This window comes from Bos mutus, chromosome 1 (genome assembly GCF_027580195.1).
Source record: "Bos mutus isolate GX-2022 chromosome 1, NWIPB_WYAK_1.1, whole genome shotgun sequence".
NCBI classification, from domain to species: Eukaryota; Metazoa; Chordata; class Mammalia; order Artiodactyla; family Bovidae; genus Bos; species Bos mutus.
In genome coordinates, this window is record NC_091617.1 from 154,675,643 (window position 1) to 154,691,434 (window position 15,792).

Sequence of the window (15,792 nt, forward strand, 5' to 3'; positions counted from 1 at the left end):
AGGATTTGAAAATACCTTCTTTCATTAGTTGCCTACTCCTTTTGTTTCTTTTACTGCAAAGAAGCTTTGTACTTTGATATTGTCCCAGTTTTTTACTTTAGCTCCTTGTGTTTTGGGGCTCACATCCGAAGAAATCATTGACAGTACCAGTGTCTGGGAGGTTCTTCCATTTTATTCTAGGAGTTTTATGATTTTAGTTCTTATGTTTAAGTCTTTAATCCATTTCAAGATAACTTTTATTTGTGCAGGATAGGGGTCCAGTTTTGTTCTTTTTATTATCCAGTTTTGCCAGCACCATTTTTAAAGAGACTGTTCTTTCTCAATTGAATATTCTGGGCTCTGTTGTTAAATATTAGAAGACCATATATGCAGGCTTTTATTTCCAGGCTCTCACTTCTGTTAGTCTGTGTGGCTCTTTTTTATGCCAGTACCGTACAGTTTTAGTTACTATAGTTTTGTAATGCAATTTGAAATCAGGAAGTGTGACATTTCCAACCTTCTTTCTCCTATTCAGTGGTCTTCTGTGATTCCATAAAAATTTAAGGGTTAAAAAATATTTCTTTGGACTTCGGGTTCAAGATGGTGCAGTAAAAAGATGTGTGCTTATCCCCTCCTGCTAGTGTTGGAGGGCCTCTTGTGGAGGTGTGGGTTGGCAGGGGCTCACCGCAGGGATGGGGGCACTGGCAGCAGCAGGCTGGGAAGGTCCCCCTTGGCGTAAACACTCTTGGAGTTTGCCATTAACCCTACGATATACCCCAGGACTGGAGAACATTTTTTCTCCTGAAAAGAAACACATGCCCATTAACAGTCCACCACTCCTTACCTGCAGCCCCTAGCAAGCACTCATCTGTTTTCTGTCTCTATAAACTTACCTGTTCTGGACATTTCATACAAACAGAACCTGAAGATATGTTGTCTTCTATGACTGTCATTTAGCACTTAGCATAATGTTTTCTAGGTTCATTTATGTTGTAGCATGTATTAGTCCTTCATTTTGTGGCTCAATAATATTTGATTGCATGAATATACCAGAGAAGGCTGGTATATTGCCTGGAAAATCCCATGGACGGAGGAGCCTGGTAGGCTGCAGTCCATGGGGTCACTAGAGTCAGACATGACTGAGCGACTTCACTTTCACTTTTCACTTTCACGCATTGGAGAAGGAAATGGCAACCCACTCCAGTGTTCTTGCCTGGAGAATCCCAAAGACAGGGAAGCCTGGTAGGCTATCGTCTATGGGGTCGCACAGAGTCAGACACGACTGAAGCGACTTAGCAGCAGCAGCAGCATGAGTATACCACATTTTATTTTTCTGTTCATTAATTGTTGTTTCCACTTTTTGGTTATTATGAATAATGCTTCTGTGAACATTGATGTATAGGTGTTTGCCTGGACATATGTTTGTAGTTCTCTTGGGGTTAAACCTAAGAGTGGAATTGCTGGGTTGTACGGTAAACTCTAAGGATCTTTTCGATTGTTCAACATCTTTTCTTAGGGCTTCAGAATCATACATCACATTAGAATGAGTGCTCTCTCTTCCTACCCAAATATATAACCCAGTAGAGTTCCTAACTCCATTTAAAAATTATAGCCTGCTTTGTTCAGATCAATTTCATAGTAAGATTTGATGTTTGTGGATCTCTATTTATGTGATATTTCTCTTTGTGGTTCACATTTAGAATTAGACTTTCCTTCAAGTGTTATTTTCTTTCATTCACAGAATTCTATCACATTGGTTAAAAGTCAAGTTCATGGGAGGTGATGGCTCAGTGGATGACATATACCTTGATGTTGGTGGGATTCAGACACTCACTCTCTTTAACACTCTCAGCAGCAAAGGGGATCAGACAATTTGTGTCAGCGTGTGCATCAAGGTGAGTGACAATCATTTAGTGTATTTACTTCTGTAACTTTCTTATTTACACTCCCTCCCAGATATCACGGGAATCATATAACTCCCCTGAAGTGGCTCTGAAACAATACGGGAGGCCAAGAAGCAAGTGTTGTATCTGTTCTTCCTTGTGTCTTGATGACTCATGTACACCCCCTTGGTGTAAGAGACCAAGCTAGATTCTCAGGATGCAGTAAGTCTTCTCTTGGTTCACGGACCTCTTTTTGAGAAATTGGTGAAAGCTAGAACCATCGTAAAAGGTACCTGTATTTCCCTATGTGTTCTGCATACAGTTCAGAAGCCGTGAACTCCATGGACCTCTAGTAATTAACCCAAGAGGGTTATGACAGAGCATTACACAGAAATGCAGTGTCCGTTGCATTTCACATGGTCTGCCAACTGCTGACATCTGTATTTAAATAGCTTCCTGATACATCAAGTCTTACCAGAAGACTAATGGTTTTTAGTCCTATGCAGTTTTCATATAGGTTCAGTGTTAGGCATTTCAGGTTAGTTGTTTTCATTTTACATTCACGTTATCCTCAGCTTTTGATTATAAGTTCTACTTCTTATTCATTATAGGTGTTCGTACACTACTGAGCTTAATTGGTTCCCACAGAGTCTTATTTAATGAGAACCTGTTTTCTCATTAGATTCAAACCTGCATTAATGAATTTTAGGTTTTACTGTGTTCAGAAGATGCATATTTTATTTACTTAGAAAATAGCAGTGCAGAGCAGAAGTGTGGGCCTCGGTGCTCAGTAGACCTGGCGTTGGTAGCTGCTGCTCTGGCCAGCTCTCTGACCTGGGTCTGGTGGGGTCCACAGTGTGGGATTCATGACTGGCTGCATGCTCAGAGCAGGGAAAAGTTGCCTTCCCCACCGTGTCCTGACCCCAAGGTCTCACTCCAGGCTTCTCCTCTTCCTGACAGTCTCCTTCATGGCACACCCTGGACATCTGCATGCGACACTCTAGTCCACATTACTTCTGTCCTTGGAACTGCTTCAGATTGTAGTTTGACTATAGGATTTTTGTTTGTTTCTTTCCATTTTAATACTGTTTAATATTTTTTCTTAAACGTGAAAGTAATACATATATAAAACTTTAAAAATATAAGGAAATATAGAGGAAATACAAAGATGGTAAGAGCCCTCTATGCTCTCACCATTCAGAGGTAACAGAAACATCCTGGGACATGTTCTTCCCCTTTTCCTAGGATGATAAAGTCATACTTAACCTACTGGACAATTAGTTCGTTCTTCTTGCCTTTAGATTTAAGTCAAAGTAATACTTGCATGTAGTTAAAGAGTCAGATGGCATGGCATGACTTAAGATGATAAATTGCAGCCGCTGCCCCATCTCCTAGCCCTTTTCTCCAAGCTTTGATTTCTGTCCTGTTTCCACATCATGTATTTATACTGCTGTTTCTCTGTTATCCACTTTTAGATCTTCTCTGCTGACTTAACTATTAAAACAGGTGCATTTTATCTATTATCGTATAACATGTTACCTCCAAATGTGGCAGCTTTGGGAATTCCCTGGTGGTCCCTGTTTCCACCACAGGGAGCCTGGGTTTGATCCCTGGTTGGGGAACTAGGACCTTGCATGCCACGTGGCTGAACCAAAACAAGCAAACTAAAAACACAAACCAAATGTGGCATATGTAAGTAACCAATGCTTGTTACTCAGTTTCTGTGTGGTAGAAGTCCAGGTGTGGCTTAGGTCCTCTGGGGCATGATTTCTCAGCAGGTAGAAGTCCGGGCTCTGGTCTCTCTGAAAGCCCACTTTTCATGGTTGTTGGCAGGATTCACTTCCTCGTAGTCCATGCCATGTGGGCCTACATGAGGCAACTCACAATAGGGCATCAGCCAGCTCCCGTGAGCTGAGTAAGCTGGCATCATCTCTTTAACCTAACCTTCATGGTGGCTTTCCATCATGTTTGTCTGACTGTTAGAAGCATGTCACTAGGCTCAGCCCATCCTCAGGGTAGGTGATGGTGCCAGGACGTTAGCACTACGAGGTGGGATTATGCGGGCTATCTTGGGGCTGTGCACTCACCCCCTGGGTGAGGCATGAACTCTTAACACCCCACTTGCTCTCAGCCTTCCCCATCTTCCTGGTGGTTATGTGGTCAGTTTATAATATCTCAGAAATTGAGGTCACATGTGTGTGTTCCAGAACCAGCAAGTGTTCTGTGGCTACATTTATTTTTTCTGCACGTAGTATTTGCTACATTATCTTACTTAAGAGGGTGCCATTCTCCTGTTCCCATTTGGGCTGGAAACGTGTCCCAGGGTGTGGCTGCCTCTGGGGCCTCCATACCAAGAATGCAGTCCCGCTCCTCCACTTCTAACCCTGACCTTGGTCCTCGGCCCAGGTACTGACCGTGGGTTGGTATACTCTTGCTTGAGATGGTGCTGGCGCCATGCATGGGGACCCATGAGGTGATGTGTGTTATACAGACAGAATTCTTAGAACAGTGCCTGACCTATCCAACACTAGGTGCTGTCATTGGCAGCAGCAGCAGCAAAATTTTTTCTTGGTTTAGTCTCTTGTTTGATGGAGCATGTTTTCCATTTTCTTCAAAGGAAGAATGCAATGGGAGGAGAATTTTGGAGCTCTAGCCTGTCTGAAAATGTGTTTACCCTCACATTTGCTTCATAGTTTAGCTTGGTATGTAGAATTATGGGATGAAAGTTACTTTCCTTCTAGTTTTATTCCACGGTCACTGACCATCCAGCATTGCTGTTGCTATGTCTGAAACCGTTCCCGTTCCTTTCTCTGGCCTGGCCTTGTTTCACTTGGGAAGCCTGCTATCTTTGCCCTGGGACTTGGGTGCCCACTTCCTTCCCTCATCATCTGGGAAGGTCCTTGACAGGACCCTTGGTATGTCCTTGTGGGCTGGAGACTGCTTTTTGCATCTTGATGACATCTCTTTCCTTCTCTTTTATTCTTCTCTCTTGAACTCTGACTAGACCAATGTTTGACCTTATCAGTTGATCTTCTGAGCCTCTTCATCCTTTCTATCCCATTTTCCATCTTGTTTTTTAATATTATTTTCTAGGAGCTATCTTTGAGTTTTTAATAACATACTGTATTATTGATTTCCTTTTTCTTACCCTTATTTTACTTTCTCGTATCATCTTATGACTATTTCTGGATGCATCTTCAGAGGAAATTAGGGTTTTTGTGTAAGTTTTCTTCCGTTCCATGTGGTATCCATTTTCTTAAGGTTTCTATTCTTTTACTCTAGTTTTTCTCTTATGTTGAAGGCTCTCCTCAGACACCTTATCTGAACCTGCCTATACCTGAGTGAGGCCCTAAAAGGCTGGTCATAGGCCTGTGTTTGGGGTGGGGTGGAGGGTAACTGAAATGGCAAGCCAACCTTTTTTGGGGGAATCTGGGGATCGATTCCTTAGGTTGTTTGGCTTCCCTGGGAAGGACTCATCGTGTCTCCTCCTTGTGCAGCTTCTGGTGCTCTCGGGGTAAGGTGCGGGGTGCCCACCGCCTGGTCCCCTCCTCTGTGCCTGCGATGTCCCCGTGTTGGGATCCTCAGGACAGGATGCTGGCCCAGGGCCCAGGGGGATGGCTTGTGCTTAGAGGCAGGGGGATGGGTGACCTGTGGGCCACTGTCTCGTGTGTGACTTGTCCTCCTGGCCTGGAGCTTTGGCTGGCTCTGGTGCCACGGGCCTGGGCTCCCAGGGCTTTTGCAGGCCCAGACAGTCTGGTCCCTGCTCAACGTGTCTGCAGCCCTTCAGTGTGGCATCCTCTGGTTCCTTTACCTGTCTCTGCACTGCTTTTTAGAAATGGGTAGGAATCCCTTTTCTGCTGCTGGCTTGCCTTTCCTTTTTACTGTCATTAAAGGCTTACTTGTTTTTACACCTGTTTGAGATAACTGTTAGGATTAAAGTGCTCAAACAGTTCTCACCAGAGGCTGGATTCATCGTTTCCCCACAGTTTGTTGTACTGGTTCTTGGCCTCACAGAGGGAGACCGACCTGGAGTGCAGTGAGCAATTGGCTTCGCTCTCCCTGGGGCTGATGCTCACTGTTGATCTGTCCACGAGTGCGTCCATCTTGATGGTCTGGGTGCCGTTCCAGGTGGCCCATGGCGCTCTTAGTGATGGTGCCCTCGATGCCGTGGAGACACAGAAGGAGCTCCTGGGAGCCAGTGGGCTCATGCTGCTGCTCCCTCCCAGAGTGAAGAGTGTGGACGCGGCGGAGGAGGACGTGTACTGGCTGTCGGCCCTGCTGCAGACCAAGCAGCTCCTGCAGGCCAAGCCCTTCCAGCCTGCGCTTCCGCTGGCGGTTCTTGTGCCTAGCCCGGGAGGGGACGCCGTGGAGAAGGACGTGGAAGAGGGTTTGTGAAGGCAGTTCCACTTCTGAGCTGGCATGTTTAATATATGGGTAGAGCCTGGGGTCTGAGAAAGTGCTGGCGGCGTGGTGCTGCCACACGTGACAACAGCCACTGTAGTGCCTGGGCACAGGGCTCTAGGGGTCAGGGCAGTGAGACTTCTCAGCTCATGTGCAAATCTCCACCAGGAGATGGGTGACTGGTGTCTGTTTGTCTTAAAGGTCTGATGCTCCAGGATTTGGTTTCAGCTAAGCTCATTTCAGATTATACTGTTATTGAGATCCCTGATTCCATTAATGACTTAAAAGGCACGAGTAAGGTAAGGTTTCATTATTTTTTTCCCTTTCACTGTATCTTGAATTTAGTGTATATTATGCCTTACATTTTAATTTTATGTTTTGACAGGAAACTTTCTAAAATTATAAGCAGATATCAAAATAAAAGATAAATTTTGCTCGTAGTCCTGCTATTGGCAACAAATTAAATTCTGTAAATTTTTTTCAGAGGTTTTGTTGTTACAGATTTAAACTGTGACACTTCATGTCTTATATCTGAGGGTCAGATGTATGATTATTTTTGTAGGGTGGTTGTCCTTGGAATATGAAGAAATAATGTTATCAGAGTTTCCTTAAAAAGTCTGTGCTGACAATTACATTTAGGGAAAGAAGTGTCGGGACTTAAAAATAACTACAGGAATAAAGATAAAGCTAACTACCGGGTGTGAAAGCACCCAGGCATGGAGTGAAGCTGTTAGTCCTTCTAAGAACTGAAGATACAGTTTTCTTTTCAGTGTGAGGTGGAGAGGATGTGCATGGTGCTTCCCCTGGGCTTCTAGCCCTTCTGGGTGGCAGGGGTGATGGGAATGGGAGCCCTTCTCGGGGTCCCTGCTGTGTTGGTCTCCAGGGAGAGCAGACTCAGCTACAGTGGAAGCTTCTGCTCCCCTCTGGCATGGTGAGAAGCTGCTGTTCCGGTGGCACCTGCTGTAGCAGCTATGGGAGGGGCGCCTTCAGGAACCTCCTCTTGAAAAACAGCGTAGATTGTTGACCTAGAACTCTCCCCACTGTCTTTGCTTCTCAGGTTTCGCAGGCTGTGCAGTGGCTGGTCTCCCACTGCCCCTGTGCCCTTGAACTTTGCTGCCAGACCCTCATTCAGTACGTGGAAGATGGGGTTAGCCGGGAGTTTAGCAGCCGGTTTTTCCATGACAGAAGAGAGCGGAGGCTGGGCGGCCTGGCCTCACAGGAGCCAAGTGCCATCATTGAGCTGTTCAACAGCGTGCTGAGCTTCCTGGCCTCTGTAGTGTCCTCCGAGCAGCTCTGCGACCTGTCCTGGCCTGTCGCCGAGTTTGCTGAGGCAGGGGGCAGCCGGCTGCTTCCTCATCTTCACTGGAACGCCCCGGAGCACCTGGCCTGGCTGAGGCAAGCCATCCTTGGCTTCCAGCTCCCACAGATGGATCTTCCGCCTCCAGGGGGTACGTGCTTGTGTCGAGGGGACTGGCTGGAAGGAGTGTGGGGGCTGCATTCCCCTGATCCTTTTTGCTGTAGGGACACTAGCAGATGTCGGGCACCACTGTGCCCCTGGCCCTCCATGGCTTCCACCCGCACTTGCCTTTGGGTTCAGATGTCAGGACGATTTGGGGTCTTCTGGAGCGGGAGCTGTTGGCCTTCCACCGCCAGCTGAGTGGTCTGTGGGTGTCTGCTCAGCCCCAGGAGGGGGTGTCAGGAGGAGTGCTGAATCCAGGCCTAGGGTTTCTCGGTTGGTAGCAGGTCCCATCTTACCTGCACCATGGCCTTTGGGAGCTGAAGGCGTGGAGACACTGCAGTCCTGTCTCCATGCTGTTGGCTCTGCCTGGGCCGTGGTGCTCAGTGCTGTTGTGACACCAGGGTTCCTTCTCCATTAGAGAAGCTCATTCTGTGGCTCTGGCTGTGCCCGAGTGAGGCTCCTGGGCTGTCCTGACACAGATGCTATGGGCTGCTGTGCTTCAAGGAGCTGTCCCTTCCCTTGCTGATGCTGTTAGGAGGGAAGGAGGCTGTTTTTGCTCATGTGGTCTTGGTAGGGCCATTCTCTGGACCATGTGAAGCAGAGGCCTCAGGCATCTTTCTAAATTTGAGGTGTGATCTCCAGTAGGTTTAACAGATGTTTGCTGCTGAAGGAACCCAAAGAGAAACAAACTTCACTGTGTAAGTCCTCTGTGGTGAGCTAGGTCGGGCCTCCCTGAGAGAAGCCCACAGCTCTGGGACCAGGTCTCCTTGAGTGCTTGGTCAAATACAAATTCCTGGGTGCATCCACAGACCTGTGCAGTCAGCCCCCCTAGTATGGACCCTTTGTTGTGAACTGTGGCCTGGGTAACTGCATCCCTTACCTGGACACAGGGAGGGAAATGTACTTTCTTTAACAACTATGGTTCTGTTGTATTCAGAGTTGAAGACTGACTTCTCAGCTACACAGTTGCCTTCTATAAAAAAAATACAGAGTGAAGAACATTTCATGTAGATTTCTACCAAACCCTGTAACTCCTTGGTGCTTTCTCTCCAGCTCCCTGGCTCCCTATGTGTTCCATGGTCATCCAGTATGCCTCCCAGATTCCCAGCTCTCGCCAGACGCAGCCTGTCCTGCAGTCGCAGGTGGAGAGCCTGCTCTGCACCACATACAGCAGGTGGAAGAGCAGGCACCCCTCCCCGGGACAGAGGGCTGGGCCCTCGGTTGCTGAGATCCCATGGGATGACGTCATCGCCTTGTGCATCAACCACAAGCTCAGGGACTGGACACCCCCAAGGCTTCCCGTCACATCAGGTACTTAGTGCTTGGTGCTGAGGGGCTGACTCCTCAGGAGACTTTCCTGGTCGAGTTTCAGCAAAGAAAAATGTCTACTTGATGTTTGTGTCTTTCCTGTGGGTCCCCACCCATCCTTGCCCTAGGACTATATCTCTTCAAGCCAGTGACTTCCAGGTGACTTTGGGAAGAGCTGAGAAGGTTTGATAGAGCCTGCACTCATCTCCCTGAAATGGGCCCCTGAGTCTGGCCTTAGAGAGACCTCTCTGAGTAGTCACACTGGGCATAGAGGTCTGGACATGAGCCTCTCTGGACCTTGAATGACCTGTGGACACCTGGAGCATATTTAGCTCAAGCATGGAAGTCACATGATTGTGTGACTTCAGTTAATCAGAAGGGCTTGTCCTTAAGTCAGTAAATTTAAGCAAACATCATCAGGTGGTCACCTGTTGCTCTCTTGATAATCTTTTCTTTTGTATTGTTTTCTCAGAGGCACTGAGTGAAGATGGTCAGATATGCGTGTATTTTTTTAAAAACCATTTGAAAAAATACGACGTTCCTTTGTTGTGGGAACAAGCCAGAATGCAGACGCAGAAGGAGCTACAGTTGAGTCAGGGCCGGTGAGATCTGTGTTCAGTGTATGTTTCTGTCATCCCTCAGCCAAGAGAGTAAACTGTATTCTCTTCCAGAGTATACTGCAGAAATTCACAGCCTATACACGAAATCTAGGTGTCTCTGGTGGTAAAGAACCCATCTGCCGATGCAGAAGACTTACTCTGGGTGGGGAAGATCCCCTGGAAGAGGGCATGGCAACCCACTCCGGTATTCTTGCCTGGAGGATCCCATGGACAGAGGAGCCTGGTGGGCTACAGTCCATAGGGGTGCAAAGAGTCAGACAAAACTGAAGCAACTTCGGACACATATATGAAATCCAGCCCATTGTGGGAAGATTCCAACAAATAATGGGGGCAGATCATTCTTCCCATGTAGTAGAAACTGTTGTAGAGCAGAGAAAGCAGACATCTTGTTATATTTACTGGACGAACCTGACCCTGAAGTCGTAACATAGCCAGGAGAGTACGGACAGAAGGCTGACCTCTGATCTCGGTTACAAACCTGATCCCAAAAATACTAAGTAAAATGTTAGCACTTGTAGTTTTGTAGTATATAAAAAACTCACAAGCTCACTTTATACTGTGCTGAACAATATGAACAATAGAAACCTATTCATGGAGTTTGCTGCCATTTCAGAAAAATAAGTGATCATTTCACTAGGTGTTGAAATGCTTTCCTTAACATTCATAGCCATTCCTTCTCCCCCCCACCCCCCCCCCTCCGCCAAGAAAAAAAATGTATACCCATTCCCAATAAAATTCCTTACTAAATTTGGATAAAATTCCTTAGCCTGATATGGCTACCTACCATAAAACTAGCCCAAAGCCTCCATGCTTCTTGGTAAAACATGAGAAACACTGAAGTTAGAACCAGCCTTGAACTGCCCCTGACATCACCGTTGTTCACTGTTCTCCTGGAGGCCCTGCCCAGTTTAGCACACAGACACAGTGGCATAAATATTGAAAGAGAGGAGGAACTGTTGTTTCCAGAGGGTAAAACTGTCAGTTCAAGATCATCAACAGTCACACCGTTAGAACCATTCAGCATTTAGCACGGTCATCAGACAGGTCAACCTACAACAGATAGAAATTCTCATTCACAATGGCAACAAATCTAGAACGTATGGACACAAACTGACCAGGAGAGGTGCTAAACCCTTATGAGTGGATTCTCAGGGTCCTGAAGATGCAAAGAAAACCTAAAATAAATGCCTTGTTAATTGGAGGATGCAATACTATAAAGATGTCAGTTCTGAAACTGTAAAGTCGGGGCATTTCTTTTTTTAAAAATTTCTTTTTAATTGAAGGATAATTGCTTTACAGTATTGTGTTGGTTTTTACCAAATAGCAACATGAATCAGCCATAGGTTACCCATGTCCAGGGCATTTCTAATCAAAAGCCCAAAAGGATGTTTACCCCTGGTCTTGCCAAGTTAATTCTAAAATTCTTCAGAATGAGAAAATTTGTAGCAATTGCTGAGAAAATTTTGTATAACAAGGAAGGTCTGCTGTACCTGATATCAAAACATAAAGTTGTAGTAGACAAATGGATCACAATGGAAAAAATGAAAGAACAGAACCATATGTGATAAAAGTACCATGCCAAATGAGGGAAATTAATGAGGAGAGGACAGACACTGGCATCTGTTTAGAAAAAGCATTAGACCCTCATCTCCCGCTGCTATAATCATTACTTCCAGGGGAATTCCCTGGCATTCCCACGGTTAGGACTCAGAACTTTCACTGCCTACAGCCGTGGGTTCAATCCCTAATTGGGAAACTAGGATCCCACAGGCCTCAAGTCACAGCAAAAGAAAAAAGAAAAAAATTTCCCAGATGGATTTAGGAGCTAAATGCAAAAGTAAGAACCTTGCCAATATTAGGGGAAAACAGAATCTGCTGCTAACCCTGTAATGGGAAGCAAAGCTTACAGTAGAGAAGCTTTGGGAGCCCAGCTGCCCAGGAGAGGGGAAGTTCCTGCAAGACAGAGGCTGCCTGCCCTCGGCACCCGTGCCTGACCCCAAAGCACCCCCACTCTACCTGATGCCAGAGGAACCCTTTCCTCCCTCTCTTTGTTGACTGTAAGCATTTCAAAACATGTACTTACAGTTTGGGGATAAGATCTTTTCATCCTTCTGGAAACAAGCTTCCTACTCCATTACTTCACGTGCACCGCAAAGGCAAGAGAGGTGTGGAGCACAGCCAAGAGGGGCGGATTCCCAGCTCGGAGGATCTGATGCACAGAGCCTCGGCCCAGGAGCTCCTGGCCCAGTGTCTGTCTAGCAGCCTGCTGCTGGAGAAAGAGGAGAGCAAGAGGTGAGGCCTGCTCCCTGGGGTTCCTTATGTCCTTTAGGCCTCCTGCTGGGTTAGCAAGGATCTCAATGATGAGACTCTTTGAAAAAGAAGGCAAGTGTGAAGTGTGAGGACAGAGGCAGTGCCCTTGATAGCGTGCCTTAAACTGCTTTATTACTTGAAATCAGTTTCATTGATTGTGTATCACTGAAGGTCTTGAGTTTCCTACTGGGAACTAAGTGTAGCTGGCTAATAAGCCTCTGCGGAGTGTGGCCGGCACCTGCTCTGTCTGTCTGGCCAACCTGACTGAGGATGTGGGTGCATCCCCACACCGCAGGAAGTCAGGAGCTGGAGTAGACCCTCCTCTGCCTCCCCCACCACCCTTGTTTATGATTTTACCAAGAAAGAAAACCTGCAAGATAGGAGTTTGCACTGTTGTCCCCTTGCCTCCTCGTGCACTGTTCCCTCCAGCAGCTTCTGTCCTGGAGGCAAGGTCAGTCCCTCCCTTTGGCTGGACTCTCATTTCCCACCTACTCAAGGACACTCGTCCAGTGAGAGTCCTTCACTCTCCCATCAGTGTACAAACGTGAAAACATGCTGCCATTTCTCCCTGTCTTGGTCCCATTTCCCTCTCTAGTCACCACCTCTGTGTTTCTGCTCCCCTAGGACATGAATTCCTCAAAAACTGTGATTCTCACTTTTCCAGTCTTCTGCAGCCCTTCCCTTCCCCCGCGCCCCCAACATCCCCTTGGCTCACCTTGTACTCGCTTCTAGTCTCTGCTTATGTGTACTCAGCAAGGATCTCCTTACCCATCTTACCAGTCCACCCTGTGCCCATGTCTCTGCTTTGTCTTTCTAGCCTTCAGACGTTTCCCTTGTCTGTCTCCCCCCACTTAAGTATAAGCTGCCTGCAGCTGGCCTTGTCTGCTCTGTCTCAGTCCTGTATACTTAGTACCCAGAATGGTGCCTAGTATTTGGTGGAAGCTTGATAAAATGTGTTAGGAGAGTGAACGAATGTGTTACGATTCTAAAAGTAGGTTTTTTTAGATATGTATCATGTAAACAGTTTGGATCAGATTGTTTCTCTTAAAAAGACTAAGTATATAGAGTGGACAGCTCTGGAGTGTGTTAGGTGGCGGTGGGTCAGTTCATCACTGAGTCGTGTCTGACTCTTTGCAACCTCATGAACCGCAGCATGCCAGGCCTCCCTGTTCATCACCAACTCCTGGAGTTCACCCAAACCCATGTCCATCGAGTTGGTGATGCCATCCAACCATCTCATCCTCTGTCATCCCCTTCTCCTGCCCTCAATCTTTCCCAGCATCAGGGTCTTTTCAAATGAGTCAGCTCTTCGCATCAGGTGGCCAAAGTATTGGAATTTCAGCTTCAACATCAGTCCTTCCAGTGAACACCCAGGACTGATCTCCTTTAGGATGGACTGGTTGGATCTCCTTGCAGTGGGATGTTACTTTGGGTTAGTCTTAAACTATAAGCAGCAATTCATACATTTGGATAATCCAAAAAGATACTAATTAATTATACACACATAATAGCAAAATAAGCCAAAGAAGATAAACCAAATGAGAGAATTACAAGTAATGTTAAAAAAAAAAAAAAAAAACAGTTGTTTTGGATAAATGCCACCTTTTTCATTAAATAGAAATCAGGTTTATAAATTAAAGAGAAGATCCTAACCTGTTATATTTTTCTGCTTCTCAGTTGATGTTATAACTTAATTCCACCTTTAGGAAAAAGCAAAGCTTTAAAAAATTTAAAGCATACATAGGAGAAAAGTGAGTGATAGTTTTTTTCTTCCTAATAGATAATTTTTTTGTTCCTAATATGCAAATGTTTCAGGTTTGAAGATCAGCTTCAGCAGTGGTTGTCGGAGGACTCAGGAGCACTTAGAGATTCAATGTCCCTTCCCCTCTACCTTCCTCAGAATCTGGTGTCTCTGCCTCAGACTATTGAACCTGTGATGAAAACATCTATGACTGCAAGCCCTCAGGTGAGAAGAGAATACATTTGGCTTTTGTATTAGACTTAACGACTGACAGAATGGGAAAAAAGCAAGGTCTCTTTATTAGCTTAAATTAGAACTTTTCTTACACTTCATCTGTCAGTGTTATAGTGGCCCAGCTAATTTTGAATTTCTGCTTATGAAATGAGTGAAGAATGGGATTGAAATGTGCTAAGAACTGAACAAAACCCATAACCATGTGCGGACATGTAGTAAAACGTTGAGAATAGTCAAGTTGACAACAGTGGCTTGGTTCATGGAGCACATACCGTCCAAGCTTTGGCATCATCCAGACCCCCCTTTCTGGGATTGACTTTCCATGAGGAGAATTAATGAGGAAGGCATGCTCACAGAAGTCCAGGGCTTCAGTCAACAGTGTAAGATGACATACTGTTTCCAATTACTAGTTTGGCAGATACCTTAAAAATATTTGTACTGATTAACTTAGCAATTCTGCCCTAAAGAAATTACTGTATATGACAAAAATTAATGTATTTTTGTTCACTGTAGTGTTAATTATAATATATAAAAGTGGAAACTAAATAGCCAATGATGAGAGTCTGCTTTAGCAGTCACAGTATATATTATGGAATAGTTCCTAGTTCTTGACAATGATATATAATAAAAATTACTAGAAGTTGTTCATGGTAGAATCAGAAGAGAAAACATTCCATGTGCAGATGATACCAGCTATATGTGTGTGTGTGTTGGAAGGGGCTGGAAGGATGTATGATAGATGCCAAGAGAGGAGTTTGTTGAGCCCAACAGCCCCCAGAAGAGGTTTCTAATGTGAGCTGGATCTAGTGCCTTTAGAGAGAATATATCTTGGCTTATGGATATACCAAAACTACTTTTAGTTTCTTTATTTGTTCAAACAGAATGAAAGGATAGGAAAGCAACTGCAGTTGTCAGAGGCAACAGGCACATCTCTGACTGAACGGCTGAAGCACCTAGAAAGGCTGATCCAGAGTTCACGGGAGGAGGACATTGTCTCTGAGCTCCATCTCTCTGCACTGTTGGACATGGTGGACATTTGAGCCGCTGGAACTGAGAAAGGGTCCAGAAGATTTTATTTTACTCAAAATAATGTTATTCTCAGATGCTTGATGCATGTTGGAAATGTGATTATTAATCATGCAAATAAACCTTTGGACTATCTAATGAAATCTTCCTCGGTTTTCACAATGAAAGTCTGTTTCCCTCCTGTGTAATGTTCTTGATACTCTTTATCTGTTTTCATAATCTCTTCTGTCATTCAGCAACCCTTGGTGTTACATTTTGGTGTGTAACAGTGGTCATTGTCTCAGCAAAAGTTGTAGTCCCTCATGTGCCAAAATCAGTCATGCAGGGATGAATAAGGTGCAGGGACCCCACCAGCTCACACCTCAAGAGAGACAACAGATGTACCGAGCCAACAGTATATGTACATATCTCTGAGGCATAGAGCATGTGTCTGGATTGGGAGCAAGGGGACACAGGGGACTGGGTGGAGGAGAGAGCAGAATTCCTGAGAGGAGTGTAGGAATATATCTGAGAGGATATGAAGAAAACCTGGAGGTGCCAGTTTGGTAGTAGTGCCAAGTGAGAAGATAGGCCAGGTCACAGCAACCCTTGCTGCTTTACTGTGAGTACTGTGGGAATCAGCTGTTGGAGGATATTAGGCAGAGAAGTGACTTGGTCACATTTTGTTTTAAAAATTGCCTGTGGGGAACATTAGGAAAACAAGCCCTGAATTTCGAAAGAGGGTTGCTGCAGGTGTCCAGGTGAAAGATGAGTCTGCTAGCAGTTGGTGTGGAGAGAAGGGATAAATTTGAGACATACACAGAAAGGGGTATTAAGATAGACTTGGTGATG

At 45.5% G+C, this 15,792-nt stretch overlaps 1 protein-coding gene across 1 annotated transcript in view; it reads left to right on the forward strand.

Moving 5' to 3' along the window:
- Positions 1-15,107, forward strand: part of MCM3AP (minichromosome maintenance complex component 3 associated protein) — a 41,937-nt gene extending 26,830 nt beyond the window's left edge. Inside the window, 9 exon segments of the mRNA XM_005902330.3 lie at positions 1,721-1,874; positions 5,991-6,249; positions 6,465-6,562; positions 7,321-7,711; positions 8,776-9,033; positions 9,503-9,632; positions 11,736-11,942; positions 13,776-13,926; positions 14,817-15,107. Coding sequence (XP_005902392.2) covers positions 1,721-1,874; positions 5,991-6,249; positions 6,465-6,562; positions 7,321-7,711; positions 8,776-9,033; positions 9,503-9,632; positions 11,736-11,942; positions 13,776-13,926; positions 14,817-14,975 — 1,807 coding nt within the window. The 3' untranslated portion in view covers positions 14,976-15,107.
- Positions 15,108-15,792: the final 685 nt, after the last annotated feature.